Source organism: Salmo trutta, chromosome 31, assembly GCF_901001165.1.
Source record: "Salmo trutta chromosome 31, fSalTru1.1, whole genome shotgun sequence".
Lineage (NCBI taxonomy): Eukaryota > Metazoa > Chordata > Actinopteri > Salmoniformes > Salmonidae > Salmo > Salmo trutta.
The window spans coordinates 29,440,797-29,466,601 of NC_042987.1; the positions used below are offsets into that span (position 1 = coordinate 29,440,797).

Here is a 25,805-nt window from a genome sequence, read left to right on the forward strand (position 1 = left end):
TTACTTTGTGCGTGTGTGTGTAAACAGCTAAATGTTCATTTTTATTTTCATCAAGTGTATGTTTATAATGCACACATAAAGGACTCTGTGATATGGCTGTGTGATCACATTCTAAGTTAACGAGTTGGCTTAATCAAATGAAAAATGATATCGCTTTCTGAGAGAAATAGGGTGAAAAGAGAGGGATTCCAGTGTCTTTGATCTGTTTGTGTCAGATATAGGCCTGTCTGTTTTCCAGAATGACAGTAAATGACAAAACACCATCTCATATTGATTGACACAAGTGAATTACTGAGTTAATAATTTAACACTTTAATGTGCATTTACAAGCAGCCTGTCAAGGGTGGTTGACAGTGGCAACTGATATGGTTAAACCATTTAATAATACGATACAATGGCAATATTACCAACAACAGGTTTTCTGGCCAATAACTACACTGGAACATGATTCTTGGAATCCTGGATTGGAGCAGGAAACTTTACTTGCAGAATCAATTACATGTTGGCCTGTTGCTATCACGACCAGAAGCAGCTAAACAACAATCCCTCTGAGCAATCATAGCCCCTAAATTAAACCAGCGTTGCTTTTAGATTATCCCAGGTGGTCTGGAAGGACAAGGAGAGAGAACAGACAACAGTTCTGTCCAGATCCATTGTCTGATAGCTCCATCTCTGTCACGTAACAGACACACACCTCCCCCCTGGCCCTTCCCTGGCGCATGGAGCCCAGCTAAACAGCATACCCTCTGTCACTGATAACACTAACAGGGGACGGAGTCAAACGTGATGTCAGTCAGTCCTACTGGCTGTCACTATCGATCATACAGGAGGCTTTTTTGGTTGCTGTCAGAAGGACACTGCGACACAGAGAGGGAGCGGAGACGAAGTGGTGCAGTGGTGATGAAGGTGGCTCAACAGTCATGTTGTTCTGGATTTTATGGACGCTGTCTGTAGGCTACGGCATGATGGCATCGAGGATATTGGAACGTGCTGTAGAACAGAATATTCCTAGAATAAAATATCCTTCATTTTCACCTCGGATTAAGAGAATGGATTTATACGCCTTGTTGTTAGACAAGGGACTATAAAAGTTTATCAAGAATGCCCTTTTCTCTTCCTGCATGCTGAGTCTTTTATTGCCTTTCATAAACATCATTATTCTACTCTCCTTTTTTGGGGTGTAAGGGGTTGGAAAATTGCTGAAGCCACTTTCTCCATGTCTGCTCATACAAATCAATGTAAAAATGTCCTACTGCAGGACAAAAAACAACCACCAAGTATTTTACCTGAAAACAACATTATGTTTCTGCTGGGTCAAAACATGCTGGTTCACAGAAACATAATGTCGTTTTCAGGTAAAATACATTGTAGTTGTTTTTTGTCCTATAGTAGTGTACCAACATTTTTATACAATAAGATGGGAGGGAATATTGATTTGTATGAGCAGACAATAAGACATTTTCCAACACCTTACACCCCCCAAAAAAGTAGACTAGAATATTGATGTTTATGAAAGGCAATAAAAGACTCAGCATGCAGGAAGAGAAAAGGACATTCTTGATAAACTTTTCTAGTCCCTTGTCTAACAACAAGGCGTATAAATCCATTTTCTTAATCCAAAAGGTGAAAACGAAGGATATTTTATTCTAGGAATATTCTGTTCTACAGCACGTTCCAACATCCTCGATGCCATCATGCCATAACCTACAGACAGCGTCTATAAAAAAACTTTCTCCACAGACCATATGCAAATAATATAACGACATACCTTTTGATCATCAACAGAACCTTCGTCATATTACATTACCGGTGAAAATAATTTGATAGAAAACCGCAGTGATTTCATTATAATCAATCATTATTTCCTTGAATAAAGTAATGTGATGGACCATGGAATATACTGTATATTGTGCCTAACCCTTCACATAACAAAAGACAGGCCTGAATGTGACCTTCTAATGCTGAATGATCCAGCTAGCAGGACAACGTGGTCAGATGGCTGGCTCTGATAAGATCTAGAATTAAATATAGACACTGTGTCAGAGCTCCAAAGCGCTATTTTTATACCTAATGTCATTATTGCAGCCATTTGTAAACTCAGTGACCCAATTCTTAATGTCGTCACTCTCCTTTTCAGAAGCTTCAAATTCCACGGTAACAGAGTGATGCTGAGACTCTGATTTTTCACTTTAAAATGTATGCCAAACAAAAAGCAATGATTGCAAAGTTAAACAAACCATACAGCTCTCTGCACAAGGACAACTTTTAACAATTTGCACTGAACATTTTACAAAAACACAGTGCAGATGCAAAGTTTGGTAGCAGAATGACTGTTTGTGCTGTTGGTACCGTCATTCTGTTGTAACATTTTCTGTGGAGATTTTTAAAAGTAGTCCTTGTGCATTGAATTGCATGGTTTTTGTTTGGCATACATTTTAAAGTGAAAAATCGGAGTCTCAGCATCACTCTGATACCGTGGAATTTCCCTGAAGTAAAATGCAGTGTTAACTCAGTCATCTCCCTCTGAGTTGGGATGAATTTAAAATCCTGAAATGGAATTACTTTCTTTGTTCAAGGTCCTTAGGTTTGGTTATTCAAGGTCATGCACTTCAAATAAATCTTTATCTAGGACCTGGAGTTTTTCCCGATCAGGCCATCTGGTCAGGGAAAATCATATCCCTATTTATCACACTTACTGCACCATCATCATCATCAGCTTGTGACCTGTATCATACTAGGGCCCAGAGTTCTCCTTGTCAGGTCACTTAATCAGGAGGAATTTATGACCCTTCTTAACAGAGATATTCCAGTCTTAACATGGCATTCGTTTTGAGCTAGACTCTATATGAAGTTTGATAGCCCCCGTTGTTTACTTCTTAGCTTACATTGTCAATTTGTCTTTCAGAATGTGGTGTAGTCAGACAATGTATTCCTCCACTATCTCCAATAGATGAATGTGGAGTTCTTACCAGCAGACTTGCTGTGCTGGAGTCCCAGCATTAATACGTATCCTACCCAGTTTATGAATAAATTCATGGAAATGTATTCTCCTTGGGCAGAGTGGAAGAGGCTGGAGCTAAAGGATTAATAGAGTCAGATCAACAGCTGGAAAATGAATACGCATATCATCATCCTTCTTGCCACTGGAGAAATTAAATCGTTTTTTCTCTTCTTTGTTTGGCTGAGCCTATTCACAGGGTCAGAGGGTACGAGACAAGACTGTCAACCAGGGCCGGCGGTATGGGCAGACCTTAGAGTGGCCTAGCCCACCCTACCGTACCTCCTTGCTCATCCAAATAAAATATTTAAATATTGATCATTTCTTTGACCGAAACACACGCTGACAGTAAGACCCATCATTGTCAGATAAAGCATCCGAGCAAGCAAAACAGCCCCTCTCTGTCTCAGTATGTGTAGCCCATGTATCTGATGCTGTCTGGACTAAAAGACAGCCAGACCACATCAGATACATGGGGCTACATATTGTAAGACAGAGAGTGGTGTTTCAGTCGATTGGAGGCTATTTTGGACTAATGTGCAAAGGTAACCTACTTTTTGAAGTGATTTCTTTTACAATCAGATGAAAACATCATGACTGGCTGTGTTCATGCCACATTAAAATCTAGGCTAATACATTGTTACTGTTAAATTAAATGTTGTTATTATAAAACCCACAATAGAACCACTAAAGCAGTCATTTGGACTGCTCATGAATTAAAAAAATGTATAACTCTGCCATTTTTTAAGTCATGCCCCCCCTCCGTCTTTGACTTTTCCTAAATAAGTCTATACTATACACTGTTATTGTTAGAATCTTAATACCATAAACAGAACTGGTGTCACAGACAGTTTTAGGAGGGCATTTTTTATATGGATTTCCCCTTTGCCCCTCCTCTCGATAGTAGGGCCTGCTCCCCTCCTTCTCCCGATAGTTGAAGATGCCGTGCTCAGTTGAAAATCAACCTGATAATTGCCTCAAAGGTTAACCTAAACTATACAGAAACTAATTTCACACATACAATAAAATATTAAATAAATGAAGGAGGCGAAAGTATACTGAACCAAAATATAAATGCAACATGGAATAATTTCAAAGATTTTACTGAGTTACAGTTCATATAAGGAAATCAGTCAAATGAAATAAATTCATTAAGCCCTAATCTATGGATTTCACATGACTGGGAATACAGATATGAATCTGTTGGTCACAGATACTGTACCTAAAAAAAAGGTAGGGGCGTGGATCAGAAAACCAGTCAGTATCTGGTGTGACCATCATTTGCCTCATGCAACACATATTCTTCGCATAGAGTTGATCAGGCTGTTGATTGTGGCCTGTGGAATGTTATCCCACTCCTCTTCAACGGCTGTGCGAAGTTGCTGGATATTGGCGGAAACCGGAACATGCTGTTGTACACGTCGATCCAGAGCATCCCAAACATGCTCAATAAGTGACATGTCTGGTGAGTATGCAGGCCATTGAAGAACTGGGCCATTTTCAGAAATCTGAAACATGAGGTGATGGTGAAGGATGAATGACATGACAATGAGCCTGAGCATCTCGACACGGAATCTCTGTGCATTAAAATTCCCATCGTTGAATTGCAATTGTGTTCGTTGTCCATAGCTTATGCCTGCCCATACTATAACCACTCTGTTGAGCTTCCTGATATGCTACACCTTTCAGGTGGATGGATTATCCTGGCAAAGGAGAAATGTCCACTATCAGCCACGTAAACAAATCTGTGCAGAAAATGTGCGTTTATATTTTTGTTCAGTGTATGATGAGGGAAATTAATGAATTGATGAGCGAGGGGAAGAGAAGGATGCATAGTTATGTAATCACCCATTGTGAATGAAGAACAGGGTGGGCCATTCTATTGTACTGATCTATTCTAATTATAATCTCAAAATGTTATGTATTCTATCAATCTACTCTGACCATCTTGGAGTACACAGTGAGAGCATGCGTCATTAACAATGGCAAGAAGACCAAGACGAATGGAGCGTTACTACAAAATTTGAATAAAAATGACTCTGATGGTGGGGAAGAAATTAATCATGACGATATATCTGAAGAGTATTCTTCTGATTCTGAGCCTCAACCTGAACCTATACCTCTGAGGCCTAAGTGCAAAAAAGCCAGAACTGTGCGCACTGAGCAGGTGCCCTCCACCACCAAATGAAATGGTGAGACAGGAGAGAGCATGGTACCTTTTGGAATAGAACAAGCCAATGAAAATTCTATGGGCTATTATTAGCACAAAATGTCATCAATGAGGGAGCAGGCCCTACAGTACATCTCAAGCAAGAAATCAAATCAGCAAAGCAATCAACAACTGTTGTTGTTTAGGCTATGTGACATGGACATGCTCCAACTGAAAATTTACTTTTTGACAGCTGTAATACCAACACTTACAGTTGAAGTCGGAAGTTTACATACACTTAGGTTGGAGTCATTAAAACTCGTTTTTCAACCACTCCAAAAATGTCTTGTGATCAAACTTTTGGCAAGTCGGCTAGGACATCTCCTTTGTGCATGACACAACAAATTTTTCCAACAATTGTTTACAGACAGATTATTTCACTTATAATTCACTGTATCACAATTCCAGTGGGTCAGAAGTTTACATACACTAAGTTGACTGTGTCTATAAACAGCTTGGAAATTTCAAGAAAATTATGTCATGGCTTTAGAAGCTTCTGATAGACTAATTGACATCATTTGAGTCAATTGGAGGTGTACCTGTGAATGTATTTCAAGGCCTACCTTCAAACTCAGTGCCTCTTTGCTTGACATCATGGGAAAATCAAAAGAAATCAGCCAAGACCTCAGAAATAAAATTGTAGACCTCCACAAGTCTGGTTCATCCTTTGGAGCAATTTCCAAATGCCTGAAGGTATCACGTCCATCTGTACAAACAATAGTACGCAAGTATAAACACCATGGGACCACGCAGCCTTCATACCACTCAGTAAGGAGACGCGCTCTGTCTCCTAGAGATGAACGTACTTTGGTGCAAAAAGTGCAAATCAATCCCAGAACAACAGCAAAGGACCTTATGAAGATGCTGGAGAAAACAGGTACAAAAGTATCTATATCTGTCACGATTCCTACCGACGGTGGCGCCCCTCCTGCTCGGGTGGCGCTCGGCGGTCGTCGTCACCGGCCTATTAGCTACCACCGATTCCCTTTTTGTTTTTCCCTTTTTTTAATGTTTTCTCACCTGCCCTGAGTTAGTCATTAAGAGGGCTATTTAGTTCAGCTGGCCCGCTCCCTATTGTGCGGGATTGTCTTTCTGTGTGTCGACTGCAGTTTGTTCGACTGTGCTTGTTGGTTGTATTTTTCCCTGTTGTTGGGAGCCCTTTAATTTTGTACGTTGTGGTTTGATTAAAATTACCACACCGTGTTCGCTGCTTCATGCGCTTCTTTCCGCCACACCACAGACAAGCCGTGACAATATCCACAGTAAAATGAGTCCTATATCAACATAACCTGAAAGGCCGCTCAGCAAGGAAGAAGCCACTGCTCCAAAACCGCCATAAAAAAGCCAGACTATGGTTTGGAACTGCACACGGGGACAAAGGTAGTACTTTTTGGAGAAATGTCCTCTGGTCTGATGAAACAAAAATAGAACTGTTTGGCCATAATGACCATCGTTATGTTTGGAGGAAAAAGGGGGAGGCTTGCAAGCCGAAGAACACCATCCCAACCGTGAAGCATGGGGGTGGCAGCATCATGTTGTGGGGGTGCTTTGCTGCAGGAGGGATTTGTGCACTTCACAAAATAGATGGCATCATGAGGGAGGAAAATTATGTGCATATATTGAAGCAACATCTCACGTCATCAGTCAGGAAGTTAATGCTTGATCGCAAATGTGTCTTCCAAATGGACAATGACTCCAAGCATATTTCCAAAGTTGTGGCAAAACGGCTTAAGGACAACAAAGTCAAGGTATTGGAGTGGCCATCACAAAGCCCTGACTTCAATCCTGTGGAAAATTTGTGGGCAGAACTGAAAAAGCGTGTGCGAGCAAGGAGGCCTACAAACCTGACTCAGTTACACCAGCTCTGTCTGGAAGAATGGGCCAAAATTCACCCAACTTATTGTGGGAAGCCCTTGGAAGGCTACCCGAAACGTTTGACCCAAGTTAAACAATTTCAAGGCAATGCTACCAAATACTAATTCAGTGTATGTAAACTTCTGACCCACTGGGAATGTGATGAAAGAAATTAAAGCTGAAATAAATAATTCTCTCTACTATTATTTTGACATTTCACAGTCTCAAAATAAAGTGGTGATCCTAACTGACCTAAGACAGGGAATTTTTACTAGGATTAAATGTCAGGAATTGTGAAAAACTGAGTTTAAATGTATTTGGCTAAGGTGTATGTAAACTTCCGACTTCAACTGTATATTCATAATGCCATTATTGCTTTTGTGATGATTTTAACTATTATCAAGCACACTTGGTGCTTGTAACGATGTTTAGGCTACTGATGTTTTCGATATTTGACCATGCATCTTGCTGACCGTGCGTCTTGGTGGTTGGGGTATTTATTTTTATTTTATCATTATTAAAAAAAAGCTTAGACCGGGTTCCAAAACCAATGCTTTCTGTTTCATAGTTGTAACAAAGGCACTCCATGAATGCAACTTGACTTGTTCTGGCACTGGCCCTGCTGTCAACTTCTCCCTAGGAAGCCAGCGGATGCAGATTTATCACTATCATGCACATTATCGCCGTAATGGTATGGCGGCTTGGTAGACAAAGGGACTGAGTAGGGTGCGAAAGACAAAAGACACTACACAGTTGATAATTATATTGATAGAAATACTAATCCTTTGCACATGAACGATCACTCATTCGGGAATATTTGCAATTAATATATATATTTACGCTCACTGTGTCATCTTGATCTTGTTGGAATCGTCCGTCTTTCTGTTGGAAAGTTCATCTGAATTTCTTTTTGCATCCCTGGAGTCTTTCTTGGTTAGAATGGATACTTCAGAGTCCCATTCAGAAATGTTCTTTAAGGATAGATGTTTCGACGGTTGTCGGTCTTCGCATTCAGTCGACATAAATTCTAGCTGCAGACTAGTAATTAGTATCGAAGATTTGCTCTTATTCTGTCAATCGATAGTCTCAGAGTTGAACCATTTCCACCAGTGTAGCCAATGCTCCACGTGGTTTGGTTAGGAATTCAACAACCGAAGAATGCATGGTCTCTACTCAAACGTTAGCCCTCTCGGTAATCGAGGTACGCTTGGTCTGCAAATGATTTCTCTAGGTGGGGGTTTTATTCGGAACAGCAATGATGCCAGATCAATGTCTGTGCTCATGGGGCGGGCCAATGACTTAGTTAACTTTAAAGGGAATTGGATTCTCTTTCATTAAACAGTTTAAAATCACATTACATCATTTCACAGATAGTTTCATCTTTACTCATTCATTTTATACAATAATTAGATGCAAATCTCATAACGGAGACTCTTGTATAACCTCTTAGGGATCCCTTATATCCCATTCCCGCGCGAATCCCATTAACGGGATTGATTTGACAACATCCAGTGAAATTCAAAAACAGAAATACTCATAATGTCAAATAATAATTCTGCAGGAGGGGTGAAGTCAGGCGCAGGAGACTCAGGTACGTGAAACACGTAAAATGTTTTAATGAAGGAAAAAACCAAGTTCAAAATATAAAGCCGACCAGGCCAGGGAAAAATATTCCAACAAAAGGAGGACTAAACAAAGTCTTCGGAATATCACGGGACACAGCCCAGCAACCCTAATGCCAAAACGTTAAAATATAAATGGACAGAAAATAAATAACCTACAAGAACAGACACGAAACAATCCCGCACAACCCCAAACAAGAAACTGACAAACTAAATACCCTCCCACTAATTACAAACAAGAAACAGGTGCGCACAAAACAGACATAACTAACAAACACATGAAACATGGATCGGTGGCAGCTAGTAGGCCAGCGACGACGACCGCCAAGCGCCGCCCGACCGGGGAGTGGCGCCACCTTCTGTGGACATTGTGACACATAATAAGAATTCATAAAACATACAAGTGTTATACATCAAAATAAAACTTAACCTCTTGTTAAAACCTCTTAGGGCTAGGGGGCAGTATTTTCACGGCTGGATGAAAAACGCACCCAATTTAATCTGGTTACTACTCTGTCCCAGAAACTAGAATATGCATATTATTAGATTTGGATAGAAAACACTCTGAAGTTTCTAAAACTGTTTGAATGGTGTCTGTGAGTATAACAGAACTCATATGGCAGGCAGAAACCTGAGAAAAAGTCAAGCAGGAAGTGGGAAGTCTGGTGCTTGTAGTCCTTTCAAGTGATTGCCTTGACTGTATACAGTGACTTAGGGTTCATTTGCACTTCCTAAAGCTTCCACTAGATGTCAGCAGTCTTTAGAACGGTGTTTGAAGATTCTATGGTGAATTTGAAGGGAATACCAGCTGTGGTAAACTGGTGTCCCATTATAAGGCATGGGCTCAATTCACGCGCAATGACTTGGGAGCGAGCTGAGTTCATATTCACTCCTAAAGAGAACGGATAGGTCCGGTTGTAATTTTATTCAAGGTATATGATAAAAACAACCTAAAGATAGATTCTATACATCGTTTGACATGTTTCTACAAACTGTAGTATAACTTTTTTTACTTTTCGTCTGGACTAAGTAAGCACGCGCGTAGTGGATTTGGATAGTGAACCTAGCGCGAACAAAATTGATTATTTGGAAATAAATATGAACTTTATTGAACATTTATTGTGGAGCTGGGATGCCTGGGAGTGCCTTCTGATGAAGATAATCAAAGGTAAGTGAATATTTATAATGTAATTTCTTAGTTTTATTGACTCCAAGATGGCGGGTTTCTGTTTGCTAGTTGTTAGTGTCATCTGGGCTGTACTCAAATTATTGCAAATTGTGCTTTCGCCGTGAACATTTTTTGAAATCTGACAAAGCGATTACATTTAGGAGAAGTGTATCTATAATTCTGTGCATAACACTTTTATATTGATCAATGTTTACGATGAGAATTTACGTACTATGTGTGCTCATTGTGCTCATTCACCGGGGGTTGGAGGGAAAACATTTCTCAACATTACGCGCCAATGTAAAATGCTGTTTTTGGATATAAATTTGAACTTTATCGAGCAAAACATACATGTATTGTGTAACATAATGTCCTAGGAGTGTCATCTGATGAAGATCGTCAAAGGTTAGTGCTTCATTTAGCTGTGTTTTGGGTTTTTGTGATGCATCTAGTTGCTTGGAAAATGGCTGTGTGGTGTTTCTTGTGAAGTTTATGTCCTAACATAATCTAATTTTATGCTTTCGCCGTAAAGCCTTTTTGAAATTGGACAATGTGGTTAGATTAACGAGAAGTTTATCTTTAAAATGGTGTAAAACAGTTGATTGTTTGAGAAAATGGAATTATGAGATTTTAGCTGTTTTAAATTTGGCGCTCTGATTTTCCACTGGCTGTTGTCAAAATCAATCCCGTTGACGGGATGAGAACGGGAAGGGGTCCCATAGAGGTTAATCCAGCCGCTGTGTCCGATTTCAAAAAGGCTTTATGGCAAAAGCAGACCATGCAATTATCTGAGGACAGCACCCCGCATACAAACACATGAAAATCAGATTTCAACCAGGTAGGTGCGCGACAAAAATCAGAAATAGCGATATAATTAATGCCTTACCTTTGAAGATCTTCTGTTGGCACTCCAAAACATCACAAATGGTCTTTTTGTTCGATAATGTCCTTCTTTATGTCGCAAAAATTTCCATTTATTTGGCGCATTTGATTCAGAAATACACCGGTTTCAACTTGCCCAACATACCTACAAAGTATCCAATAAGTTACCTGTAAACTTGGTCCAAACATTTCAAACAACTTTCCTAATCCAACCTTAGGTATCCTAAAACGTAAATAATCGATAAAATTTAAGACGGGATATACTGTGTTCAATACCTGATAAAAAACAACGTAAAGCGTGTTCCAGGTCATGCGTAACAAAAGACTTGAGTCCATCTGAGTGACATGAAAAGAACAGGACTATTTATTCATTTCTCAAAAGAAAAACATCAACCAAATTCTAAAGACTGTTGACATCTAGTGGAAGCCATAGGAACTGCAACCAGATTCCTATTCAAAAGGGTTTCCCATAGAAAACTAATGGAAAACACATTGACCTTAAAAAATGTTTTCCCTGGATGGATTGTGCTCGGGGTTTCGCCTGCCAAATCAGTTCTGTTATACTCACAGACATTATTCAAACAGTTTTAGACACTTCAGAGTGTTTTCTATCCAAATCTACTAATAATATGCATATCCTAGCTTCTGGGCCTGAGTAGCAGGCAGTTTACTTTGGGCACGCTTTACATCCGGACGTGAAAATACTGCCCCCAAGCCCAAAGAGGATAAACAGAGTTATGGTAATGTGACTGTATTGTCTCTCATGAGGTCACAAACATTAGACAAAATGGACCGGTCGTAGCTGGATTCTCCACCGACTGTTTACACATTCTCCAAAACATGGATATTGTTCAGTTCTCAAGTTCTGTGAGGTAGAAGAAGTTCCTTTGTTCTACTGTGAACCCTCTCTCTATACTGCATGGCCGGGGGGGAAGAGCGTCTCCTCCAGGAATTTACGACATGAGATAACTGAGCCTGGGTTTAGGGAGAATTGAGAGTTGGTGAGAGAGAGAGTTGGTGCTTGCTATATCCAAAGAGGGCCACGTCATGACACCACTCAATGGCAAACTGTGTAGAATTGCAGGAAATTCGCTGTAAAACAACTAATTATGCTGTCTGTCCCATGGCAAAATTTGTAAAATTGCATGAAATTCGATATAACCTTGCTAAATCATCTCTCCACCACTTGGTAAATTTGTGTAGAATTGCAAGAAATTAACTCTAAAACGTCAAAACTTTCTCTCCACTGTCAAGAGGGGGACTACAAAAATGTTTAGCTCGCAATGTGGTGGGGAGGGTATGCACATGTGGGTACCCAGACACGCGAGCACCTGACTTCAGATATCTTGTAGCCCCCACCCCCATCAAAGTTGCCCATCCCTGCACTAGGTAGAGCAGTACACAAGTTAATATCCTTTTGAACTAGAAAAGCCAACGAACGGTAAAGGCTTGCGCTCCTTCTTTAAAATCGGGTTGAGCTGTTGCCGGTAGGTGCACTTGATTCAAAAGTCCTGCACACCGGGTAAGCAAAGTGTTCCCATGAGACAGACTCCGCCTACCTGGCGGACCGGCAAGCCTGTGACTAAATCGAGTGCACCTACTGCGCTGCCCAATCGGATAGCTCAAATCACCGTGGCTACAGAGCTTCCATGACCCTGACCACAGCCAAGTTTAATAGGCTACTAGCCTACGTAAGATTTAATAACTTTTAAAACCATGACTAGAGAAACTGTCAACGAATACAGCAAAGACCTGCTGTTTTTATGAGTGAGTTCATGGTTAAGTTTTTATTCAACACTATTACAAAACGCGCTTCTCCTTACTTCCGCTTGGGCTGCAGCTGCAATGAATGAGTAGCCAAGTATCGATAACCTTTCGTTTTATTATTATTAGCAGCTCGTCGTGTTGATTTTAACATTAAGGAATATTTATCTCTCTCTGGTCGTAGGAATAACATGAATTTGTGCATGAGGCAGAAGAAGACGGTGTCCCCTTCTCTCTGATCAGTCTCACCGGAGGAAAGGAAGGAGAGAGCAGGGACCATGAGAGGCGGTTAGGAAAAATAGTTTTGAATGGTCATCCAACTCGGAATTCCAAGTCGGAAAATCTTTCTAGAGCTCCAACTTTTCGACCTGAAGATCACTGACGTCGTGATTTGACCTCGTTGACCATCATATGCAGGTAACCATCAGTCCAGTAAAAGAAAAAAGCGAATTATTTAAATTCATGCTCCACAGTGCCTCACAAGCGCTAAACCAACTGATCTATTTTGTTATCAAAGCTCGAGTTTTGAAATATAATATGGTCTGATTAACAATATTGGGAGGCCAATCATATAGCCAATATGCTGTGATAATGTATTAGGCCTACTGCCCAAACCTCATTCCTACAAAACTTTGTGTGAGGTTAATATAAAAAAATCTGAGCAGTAGATCTCAGCTTGCTTTTTGACTGTGAAAGTGATCTTGACTCAGAAAAGGTTGGTGACCACTGATCTAACAGGTAATATCTAACAATTCCACAACAAAACCTAATATCTAACAACTTCCACAACAAAACCTAATACACACAATCTAGTAAAGGAATGGGATGAGAATATATAAGTATAAAATATATGGATGAGCAGTGACAGAGAGGCTAAGATGCAATAGATAGTAAAGAATAGATAGTGAAGGAAAGAATATACAGTACATTCATATGAGATGACTAATGCGAAATATGTAAACATTTTTAAAGTGGCATTATTAAAGTGACTAGTGTTCCATTTATTAGTGGCCAAAGATATCAAGTCTGTTGGTAGGCAGCTGCCTTTCTGTGCTAGTGGTGGCTGTTTAACAATCTGATGGCCTTGAGATAGAAGCTGTTTTTCAATCTCTCTGTCCCAGCTTTGATGCACCTGTACTGACCTCGCCTTCAGGATGGAAGCAGAGAGAACAGGTAGTGGCTCGGGTGGTTATTGTCCTTGATGATCTTTTTTGCCTTCCTGTGACATCGGGTGTTGTAGGTGTCCTGGAGGGCAGGTAGTTTGCCCCCGGTGATACGTTGTGCAGACCTCACTACCCTCTGGAGAGCCCTGCGGTTGTGGGCGGTGTAGTTGCCTTACCAGGCGGTGATACAGCCCGACAGGATGCTCTCAATTGTGCACCTGTAAAAGTTAGTGAGGTTTTTTGGTGACAAGACACATTTTTTCAGCCTCCTTAGGTTGAAGAGGCGCTGTTGTGTCTTCTTCACCACACTGTCTGTGTGCGTGGACCATTTCAGTTTGTCGGTGATATGTACACTGAGGAACTTAAAACTTTCCACGTTCTCCACTGCTGTCCCGTCGATGTGGATAGGGGGGTGCTCCCTCTGCTGTTTCCTGAAGTCCACAATCATCTCTTTTGTTTTACTGACATTGAGTGAGAGGTTATTTTCCTGACACCACACTCCGAGGGCCCTCACCTCCTCCCTGTAGGCTGTCTCGTCGTTGTTGGTAACCAAGCCTACCACTGTAGTGTCGTCTGCAAACTTGATGGTTGAGTTGGAGGCGTGCATGGCCACGCAGTCATGGGTGAACAGGGACTACAGGAAAGGGCTGATAAAGCACCCTTGTGTGGCCCCAGTGTTGAGGATCAGCGGAGTGGAGATGTTGTTTCCTACCTTCATCACCTGGGAGTGGCCCGTCAGGAAGTCCAGGATCCAGTTGCACAGGGCAGAGTCGAGTCCCAGGGTCTTGAGCTTAATGACGAGTATGGAGGGTACTATGGTGTTAAATGCTGAGCTGTAGTCAATGAACAGCATTCTTACATAGGTATTCCTCTTGTCCAGATGGGATAGGGCAGTGTGCATTGTGATGGCGATTGCATCTTCTGTGGCCCTATTGGGGCAGTAAGCAAATTGAAGTGGGTCTAGGGTAACATTTAGGGTGGAGGTGTTGTGATCCTTGACTAGTCTCTCAAAGCACTTCATGATGACAGAAGTGAGTGCAACGGGGCGATAGTAATTTAGTTCAGTTACCTTAGCTTTCTTGGGAACAGGAACAATGGTGGCCATCTTGAAGCATGTGGGATTGCCTGGTATTGATTGAATATGTCCGTAAACACACCAGCCAGCTGGTCTGTGCATACTCTGAGGACGTGGCTAGGGATGCCTTCTGGGCATCCTCAGCCTTGCGAGGGTTAACATGTTTAAATGTTTTACTCACGTCGGCCATGGAGAACGAGAGCCCACAGTCTTTTGTAGCAAGCCTTGTCGGTGGCACTGTATTGTCCTCAAAGCGCGCAAAGAAGTTGCTTAATTTGTCTGGGAGCAAGACGTCGATGTCTGCGATGGGGCTGGTTTTCTTTTTGTAACTTGTGATTGTCTGTAGACCCTGCCACATACGTCTCGTGTTCGAGCCGTTGAATTGCGACTCCACTTTGTCTCTATACTGACGCTTTGCTTGTTTGATTGCCTTACGGAGGGAATAACTACACTGTTGGTATTCTGTCATGTTTCCAGTCGCCTTGCCATGATTAAATGTGGTGGTACGTGCTTTCAGTTTTGCACGAATGCTGCCATCAATCCACGGTTTCTGGTTAGGGAAGGTTTTATCAGTCACAGTGGGTACAACATCTCCTATACACTTCCTTATAAACTCACTCACAGAGTCAGCGTATACGTCAATGTTGTTGTCTGAGGCTACCCGGAACATATCCCAGTCCACGTGATCGTGATCGAAGCAATCTTGAAGCGTGAAATCCGAATGGTCAGGCCAGCGTTGGATAGACCTAAGCACGGGCGCTTCCTGTTTTAGTTGCTGCCTATAGGAGAGGAGGAACAAGATGAAGTCATGGTCAGATTTGCCAAAAGGAGGGTGGGGGAGTGCCTTGTATGCATTGCAGAAGTTAGAGTAGCAGTGGTCGAGTGTGTTACTCGCCCGTGTACTGCAATCAATAAGCTGATAGAATTTAGGTAGCCTTGTTCTCAGATTAGCTTTGTTAAAATCCCCAGCTACAATAAACACTGATGGCCGTCTTGGTATCCACTTGCAGGGGGATATACACGGCTGTGACGATAACTGAGGAGAGTTCCCTTGGGAGATAATACAGTCGGCATTTGATTGTGAGGAATTCTAGGTCAGGTGAACAAAAGGACTTGAGTTCTTGTATGTTGTTACAATTACACCATGAGTTAATCATGAAACATACACCCCCGCCCTTCTTCTTACCAGAGAGATGTTTTTACCTGTCGGCACGATGCACTGAAAATCCTGTTGGCTGTACGCACTCCGACAGCATGTTCCCAGCTAGCCATGTGTCTGTGAAACAGAGTATGTTACAATCCCGTATATCTCTTTGGAAAGCAACTCTTGCCCTAATTTCGTTGACTTTGTTAACCTCTCTTGGGCAGGTGGGACCACGGTTCACACTATTCAACAGCCAGTGAAAAATCAGAGCGCCAAATTCAAAACCACAAAATGTCATAATTCAAAGTTCTCAAACATACGACTATTTTACACCATTTTAAAGGTACACATGTCCTTAATGTAACCACATTGTCCGATTTCAAAAAGGCTTTATGGCGAAAGCATAACGTTAGATTATGTTAGGACAGTTCCAACACAAGAAAAACCACACAGCCATTTTCCTAGCAAGGACAGGCGTCACAAAAAACAGAAAACCAGCTAAAATTATGCACTAAACTTTGACGATCTTCATCAGATAACACTCCTAGGACATCATGTTACACAATACATGCATTTTTTGTTCGATGAAGTTCATATTTATATCCATAAACCCCATTTTACATTGGCACGTGATGTTCAGAAAATATTTTGCCTCCAATACTGCCGGTGAATTAGCACAACAATTTACAAAAATACTCACCATAAACGTTGATAAAATATTAAACTGTTATTCAAAGAATTATAGATGAACATCTCCTTTATGCAAATGCTGTGACAGATTTCAAAAAAGCTTCACGAGGAAAGCACACTTTTTGGAGTCATCTAAAATCATAAATAGCATTAGAAATATTCACTTACCTTTGATGATCTTCATCAGAAGGCACTTCCAGGGATCCCAGGTCCGCAATAAATGTTGTTTTGTTCGATAAAGTCCATAATTTATGTCCAAATAGCTCCTTGTTGTTAGCGCGTTCAGTTAGCTACTCCAAATGTAGGAAGCGTGCGGAAAATGTCACGACGAAAAGTTTAAAAAAAGTTATATTTACGTTCATTCAAACATGTCAAACGTTGTATAGCATCAATCTTTAGGGCCTTTTTCACTTAGAACTTCAATAATATTCCAACCAGACGATTGCAATGTCTTGAAAAACGTTTTGGAACACTCTCACGTGAATGCGCGCCAATGAACGCCAGTTCTTTCCTGAGTCAACAACTTCCAACTTCCTCTGTTCGCTCTCTGTTCATCATAGACGCCTCAAACAACTTTCTAAAGACTGTTGACATCTAGTGGAGGCCTTAGGAAGTGCAAAATGAACCCTAAGTCACTGTCTGTTCGATAGGCAATGACTTGAAAGGACTACAAGCACCAGACTTCCCACTTCCTGGTTAGATTTTTCTCAGGTTTTTGCCTGCCATATGAGTTCTGTTATACTCACAGACACCATTCAAACAGTTTTAGAAACTTCAGAGTGTTTTCTATCCAAATCGACTAATAATATGCATATTCTAGTTCCTGGGCCCGAGTAGTAGGCCATTTAATTTGGGTATGTTTTTCATCCGGACGTGAAAATAATGACCCCTACCCTAGAGAAGTTAACTAGGGACTGGACATAAGCGAGTAATGTCCTTGGATGCGGTGGGTGGTGTGCGCACATCCAAAGCCTCAATAGAAGCCCGCTCTGGCACCATCTCCTCCGAAGGCGTTGTTTTGGGTCGGCCTCTGGAATCAGTTCAAATGCCCTGGGAAGTGCAGACAAAGGATCCGCTTTGGGAAAGTCGTATTCCTGGTCGTAGTGCTGGTTGTGCTGGTAAGTTGACGTCTCTCTGATATCCAATAGTTCTTCCCGGCTATATGTAATAACACTTAAGGTATTCTGGACTAACAAAGTAAGAAATAATAAGTAAAATTACTAAATACTGCACCGTTTCCTAAGGACTTGAAGCGAAGCTACAATCTCTATCTGCGCCATCTTTATACCCACCACTGGTCTGGCAACATGGTCATACATCCACCACTGGTCTGGCAACTTGACCTGAACAAACACCGTACAATTAACAACAGCATAGTTGGGTTTCTATTTGCTTTGTTAATTGGATTAATCCTGATGTTCTTGATTTCTTGTTTTTTTGTTGTACTTTTTGTACATTTTACTTATTTGTGTTCTTGTTTGTCATTTTACTGCATTGTAAGGAGCTAGAAACATAATACTTTCACTGCACCTGCTATAATAACTGCTAAACTGTGTATGCAACAGTTAAGCAGATTTTAGGGTTTTGGCTGCTCTAGGATTGGATCACTACTGTATGTCCTGTGGTCTTGACTGTCAGAGTTGCAGGATCGTGATTGAAAGTCTATATTTTGGCTTGATAGCTAGCTAGCAGCTAGCTGGCTGTTTGGATTCAAATAAACTGTTTGTAAGTATTACACCAAGGACTGCATGCTGTGTCCAGAGGTAGCAGAGGCAGTCCAGGGACTGTTCAGGGAATGCTCCTAACCGCTGCCAAGATGTGGTGGCTTTTCATGCGCTTTTCAGCAGCCGTGGCATCACCAAAGCTGGGTGCTACATTCCTGGCAATGGAGGACCAGTACCAAAACAGTGGCTTCAGTGGAGTGACTGACCATTCAGAGAAGCAGGTGCAGTGCACTGTTGTTTCTCCTTGGCTGTCCCATCAATGCCCCCTCCACTGAACCTACACTGCCTTTCCAGTCTAAACTGGATCAACTTCATCCCAAGCTGACTGAGACCTTCAATCTCTCTCATAAAAAAAGTGTTTGTTGTTTTACTTTTGATGTGCTTTGATATTCTTTGAAAACAGCTATACAAGTTCAGAAATGTATTCATTATTATTGTATGAGTAACCCAAGTATGCCTAGTATGCCTAGTCTACTGTGTAACCTAGGCCTACTGTGTAACCTAGGCCTACTGTGTAACCTAGGCCTACTGTGTAACCTAGGCTTACTGTGTAACCTAGGTCTACTGTGTAACCTAGGTCTATTGTGTAACCTAGGCCTACTGTGTAACCTAGGCCTACTGTGTAACCCAGGCCTACTGTGTAACCTAGGCTTACTGTGTAACCAAAACCTACGGTGTTATGTATACTTCTCAAAAAAATAAAGGGAACACTAAAATAACACATCCTAGATCTTATTAAATACTTTTTTCTTTACATAGTTGAATGTGCTGACAACAAAATCACACAAAGATAATCAATGGAAATCCAATTTATCAACCCATGGAGGTCTGGATTTGGAGTCACACTCAAAATTAAAGTGGAAAACCACACTACAGGCTGATCCAACTTTGATGTAATGTCCTTAAAACAAGTCAAAATGAGGCTCAGTAGTGTGTGTGGCCTCCACGTGCCTGTATGACCTCCCTACAACGCCTGGGCATGCTCCTGATGAGGTGGCGGATGGTCTCCTGAGGGATCTCCTCCCAGACCTGGACTAAAGCATCCGCCAACTCCTGGACAGTCTGTGGTGCAACATGGCGTTGGTGGATGGAGCGAGACATGATGTCCCAGATGTGCTCAATTGGATTCAGGTCTGGGGAACGGGCGGGCCAGTCCATAGCATCAATGCCTTCCTCTTGCAGGAACTGCTGACACACTCCAGCCACATGAGGTCTAGCATTGTTTGCATTAGGAGGAACCCAGGGCCAACCGCACCAGCATATGGTCTCACAAGGGGTCTGAGGATCTCATCTCGGTACCTAATGGCAGTCAGGCTACCTCTGGCGAGCACATGGAGGGCTGTGCGGCCCCCCAAAGAAATGCCACCCCACACCATGACTGACCCACCGCCAAACCGGTCATGCTGGAGGATGTTGCAGGCAGCAGAATGTTCTCCACGGCGTCTCCAGACTCTGTCACGTCTGTCACATGTGCTCAGTGTGAACCTGCTTCATCTGTGAAGAGCACAGGGCGCCAGTGGCGAATTTGCCAATCTTGGTGTTCTCTGGCAAATGCCAAACATCCTGCACGGTGTTGGGCTGTAAGCACAAACCCCACCTGTGGACGTCGGGTCATTTTGCAGGGCTCTGGCAGTGCTCCTCCTGCTCCTCCTTGCACAAAGGCGGAGGTAGCGGTCCTGCTGCTGGGTTGTTGCCCTCCTCCACGTCTCCTGATGTACTGGCCTGTCTCCTGGTAGCGCCTCCATGCTCTGGACACTACGCTGACAGACACAGCAAACCTTCTTGCCACAGCTCGCATTGATGTGCCATCCTGGATGAGCTACACTACCTGAGCCACTTGTGTGTGTTGTAGACTCTGTCTCATGCTACCACTAGAGTGAAAGCACCGCCAGCATTCAAAAGTGACCAAAACATCAGCCAGGAAGCATAGGAACTGAGAAGTGGTCTGTGGTTACCACCTGCAGAACCACTCCTTTATTGGGGGTGTCTTGCTAATTGCCTATAATTTCCACCTGTTGTCTATTCCATTTGCACAACAGCATGTGAAATTTATTGTCAATCAGTGTTGCTTCCTAAGTGGACAGTTTGATTTCACAGAAGTGTGATTGACTTGGTTACACTGTGTTGTTTAAGTGTTCCCTTTATTTTTTTGAGCAATGTATATATTGTTTTGCAATTTAAGAGGAACACAATTGAAATACGTTTTCAAAATGTTTTGTATTATGTTTTAATTGATCAAATAAACCTATCAATCTATAACCAATACATTTTGATGTGATTAGATACAGTTCCATTGTAAAGTGGAGACCAGTAGGAACTAATGGACAGAGAATAATAGGAGAGAAAGCCTCAGTAAACCATGAGAAGACTAGAATATCCACGCAGAATTGCCTACATAGGGTGTGTCATGTATGTGTCATACGATCAAAGTTGTCATTTTAATTATATTGTATATGCCATACACTGCATGACCACACACACACACACACACACACACACACAACATATCCATCCAAAGAGCAAACCTAAAAGAAAAGATGAAAGTAGGATGTGTTGGCTGACTGACAAGACTGCAGCCAGAGTCTGTCCATTAGCGGTGGAGATGAGAGCAGAGGGCTCTGAGGGAGACGGAGACATCTGTACAGGAACAGAGTAGAGAGCAGAGCAGGGCTGGGAGCATCTGTGGCCTGGCCTGATCTCTAACAACAGCAGAGCCGCCAGTCCAAACCCACCACCTGAGAGAAAACCCTGCTCACTGTTCTGTGCAGAGAGAGAAACAGAGAGAAACAGGCAGATGCAAGCATGCACACATTTACACACACACACACACACACACACTAGTGCTGAGCGATTAACCAAAATGTTGGTTAGTTTTCATTTTTTAAACAACTAATTGATCGACGTCGGTTCAATTATTTGAATTTCATTTTGTTCTTTTTTTTCTGTAAGCTCGATATGCAGTTTCTGTAGAGATAAACCAGATCAAGCCTGAACTGTATGATGTAGTAGGGAGTTGTAGTTTCAACAGGTTAATATTCTACATAATTCTACTCATTTTCTGCACTAAACTAATTACAATTACCATAATCCATTGCATGCCCGCTTAAACTTCTCTGTTCTGTGCGGAGCAAGACAAGGAGACTGAGAGAAGAGAGAACACACAATCGAGAGGGATAGAAAGCAGTTGCTGCGCTAGCCTCAATCTTGATAGTGATCTTGATAGTTGGAATTCAGTAGTCATAAAAGTATGCCTTATTTACTTTGAAGAACTACTAAAATAGTGATTTTGTCAGACAGCATACAGTATGCAGCAGCTCTATAGAGATGAGATGATGACTTGGAAGGAAATAATAAAGACATCAAATAAAACAAATATTTTATTAAAGTAATGTGACTAAATGATGGTTAATAAGTGATAGGCAGTAATGGGTAGTCACTACCATCATGAGACTTCTATTAATTTATAATTCTGTGTTGCTACAGCATTCCACCCACATAATGCATAGTGCATTTCATGTAAAAAAAAAATAATCGAAACCGAAAGCTGTGATTATTTTTTCATAACCAAACCGAAACCAAACGGACATCAAAAAGCACTAATCGCTCAGCACTAACAAACACACAAAAACCTATCTTCCTCAATGTGTGTTAACAAAAATACTAAAAAGTTAATATAAAGTATAAAAAATACATAATTCTGTCCAATAATTAGAAATTCAACTTCACCTTTAGCATTTAACTAAAGCAGCAGTCAAATATTTCTCACTAACCATCATGCCCTTATCCAAACATGACACAGCAGCCCATGATGAGAAGCAGTGAAGGAAATGCTACGTCTCCCAGTCAGTTGCTAGGAGCAGATAAAAAGAAGCTTCATTACAGCTAATCAATATAAACCGGAGCTGCCATGGCAACAAATCGTGCAAAGCTGCAAAGTAAATGTCTCGTTGAATATTAATTTCAAATATTGAACACACTTTCTATTTACTATGCCACTAACTTTCTTTCCAGAAATCCTAGATGATTTGGAGTAGTCGGCCTATATTTTACATACAATATATAAAGTTGTATTAACGGAATCCATATTAGGAAGTCATCAGATAGTTTTGCTTGATATATGAAGTCCTAATATGGATGCCGTATCAATAGTCTGGGATTTCAAACCACTATTATGAGCCACATTCACAATAGTTTAAATTTAGGTAACTGTACATGTTCTTTGTCAAGGGCATTTATTCCACTGCTGTATAGCCCACATATAGGATTTTAACCAGTAACCATTTGGTTGTGAATTAAATTGGCCTAACCTTTTGGGTTGTGCAGTACTTGGCCCTACACCTTTTCTTTTCAATATATGTTTTGCTCTGTCATCATCACCAGTCTGATACATATTCAACACAACAAACATGCCTGAGTAGAACATATTTATTTAGATTATATTCAAATACATTTCACCCCCTCAACTTTCTCATGGTTTGGTTCTTTTACATGTTTCTACAGTGTAAGAGGTGCTGCTGCTGGGCTACTGTTACTCATAGTGACAAGATCATTAAACAAAGATCAGGTAGAATGGGACAATATCAAAACAGAAGTTAATAGTAACAAAACAGAAGAGTCTTAGAGGTTAGAATAGTAACACAATCTGTACAAAGGAAAAAACCAACACTCAGAAACTAAAATCAAAACAATACACAAATCCAACTTTAATATGATATATTTGATATTATATATAATAATTAATATATCTTTACATCTTTTTGAAAGTACCATAAAGGTTGACAGTGAACATCTCCAGAATCATTCAAATGTCCCATACATTTCTAGAAAAACTAGGACAAAGTATGAAAATGATTATTTTTTTTTTAAATGTTAAATGCATAAAAACCATATAATCAAACTGTACATGGATAGAAACCTTTTTCTAAAGGCCCATGAATACCGAAACTCTCAATGTTCAGATGATATCTATGAGACATTGAGGGGACATACAGTAAGACATTTAGGGAAACAGTACAGTCACATACAGTATAAGGGTATAAAATGGTGTAAAAATGTCATCATGGAGAAGAACATACAACAGGAGATTTCATCAAGCTGTGGTGGTATAAAAACAACTCCAACCACAATGCATTCGGGAAACTGACGTCTAGTCGTGCATCAACTATGAATCTCATTGCTGGCCTGTGAGTTTAAAACAATACTCCATATTGTACTAAACAAGTATCTGCCATATCAACATACAGTATGAATCAATACACAAAACATATAGCATATCAATTTAATGACATTTTCAAAATATACAAAAATATCAATGCTTCCACAACACATTAAAACAGAACTGAGGAATAAAAACACACCTTCTAAAAAAACATCTTTATATTTCCATCTTACTTCCATAATAGCTCCGTTGCCTGACCGTGGCAATATTATGGTTGTTGATTGTCTGGCAAGCCCTAAGCAACATCCTTCAATCCACAAGAGAAAATTATGTTGAAACGTTTACCAAGCACACCTACAGTACACATGCACACACATGTACGGATCCATTCGCACACGTACACACAGCCGCACACCCACGTATTTCTAGCTAATCGCAAGAGGGATTCCTCTGAAAACTACCAATAAAGACTATACTAAAATGTCAGTGATCTTTGGATCTTCGTTCTCTCAGGTTGGGAAAATCTAAACAGAAATAAACCCACAGAGTGACTCTGACAACATACAGTTTGGATTGCACTGGTTACAATACATAAGAAATAAACATAATACAGGTTTACACATTTGGGCTTTAGGATTCGTAATCTTTGAGGAAATAAAAATGCATATACAGCAGTATTATGTTTGTTTGATACAGTATATAAAATAAGGAATACTTTTGTGGAATTCAATGAACGCCAATAATCAGCAGAACAGAAGAGCAGCTTGGCATTTTATTGGGATGACTCATGTTCTGGAGGCAGCTCTGCAGAGTGCTCACTTGCTGGCACAGTCATAAAGTCAAACAATCGAATTTGAAACCTAAACTTAACAATAATGTTAACCAGACTGCTAACCCTAATGCCTAACCTTAAATTAAGACCAAAAAGCAAATGTTTGTTTTCATGAATTTTTACGAAATAGCCAATTTTGACATTGCAGCTTGCACATCTAGAGGAAATCACTCACTTCTGCCGCCAGGGAAAGATTCATGACAATAAACGTCAAACTGCAACAGGAGAGAGAGTAGAATGAAGAGGAAGAAAGAAGGAGAGAAAATGCTGATTGAAAAAATAAAATAAACTGGTAAAGCTACAGAAATATCTACAATTCCTTTGGAATGATCAGTGTGAACATAATGTTTGATTGGAAATAGTGTCATACTGTATAGATCAGGGTTGGGGTCAATTATAATTAAAGTCACTCAGTTAATTCTGGAAGTTATTTAAATATACAATTCAAAAACTGAAAATGTTTTCAGTTTACTGAGAAGTAAATTATTGAATTTCAGTTTTATGCCTGAATTGAAATGTAACTGATCCCCAACCCTAGTATAGATACACATCAACATCAGGATCTGTGTGGCCCTCCCTCTCTCTGGCGACCATGATGACTGATAAGCGAGCAGCAACCACGTCCAAACAATGTGTGTCATGTGACACATTCATTGTCATGTAACCTCGGCAAAAGTAATAGGATTCTAAAGAGAAAAGAAGAAAAAAATGTAAAGAACAGCGAGATATCTTCAATGATTAAACACATTCCAGGATTAGACCAGAAATGCCATGCCGAAGCATTTATTAAGTATACTGATTCAGACAGATCAAACAGTAGGCTACTTGGTATCATGATGATAATTGTGGTCTCGATTTAACGGAAGAACAAGATTGCTTATATTATTGGTCAATTTACTACAAAGTTAAAATGAAACATCTGACAAGATACAGTATAGTATTGGTCCAATTATATCTTCATCCCCAACATCTCCACCTTTCCTTTCTTCAATGATGTAACAACCCTTACATAACCATCAGCTAATGAGTCAGTTGCTTTTATTTGACCAGCTGAGGTGCTTGTAGGGCTGGATGCCACACACAAACACACGCACACATGTAGACGTACACACGCACGCAGACACACACCAGGGTTTCCGTTAAGCAATTCTGGCTTTTGGCTGATTAAAAAAACATTTAAAGCCGATAAATAAAACTGTTGCTGGCCAAAATTAGGAAATCATTGATGGAAATACCAGTGGATGGAAATACATTTGACCATCATGCTCATCTGTCTATAGGTTGATTAGCATCATTTAGTGGAATAAACTTGGCCTGTGTATACTTCCGTTAGTCATCATGCATCTTATTTATCCAACACAACTATCACATGCGCACAGCATACAGAGCCCATCTTGAGCGGGATTTCTCCTGCTGCTACTCAGCTGGTTGCTGCTGGAGTAAAATATGCTTTTATAAGCCCATTCATTTCACAACAATTCTAAATACAACCCTGTGTTAAAAACTGTTTTGGTGCACGATT

General features: G+C 40.8%; 1 protein-coding gene across 2 annotated transcripts in view; it reads right to left on the reverse strand.

The window, feature by feature from the left end:
• Positions 1 to 22,702: 22,702 nt before the first annotated feature.
• The window catches only part of plppr5a (phospholipid phosphatase related 5a), a 44,504-nt gene continuing 41,401 nt past the window's right edge, over positions 22,703 to 25,805 (reverse strand). For both annotated transcript variants that reach the window (XR_003870934.1, XM_029725983.1), the window contains one exon: positions 22,703 to 24,969. Coding sequence is in view for 1 of the 2 variants with exons in the window: in XM_029725983.1 (XP_029581843.1) it covers positions 24,940 to 24,969 (30 nt within the window). In the remaining variant the exon portion in view is untranslated. The remainder of the gene's footprint in view (positions 24,970 to 25,805) is intronic.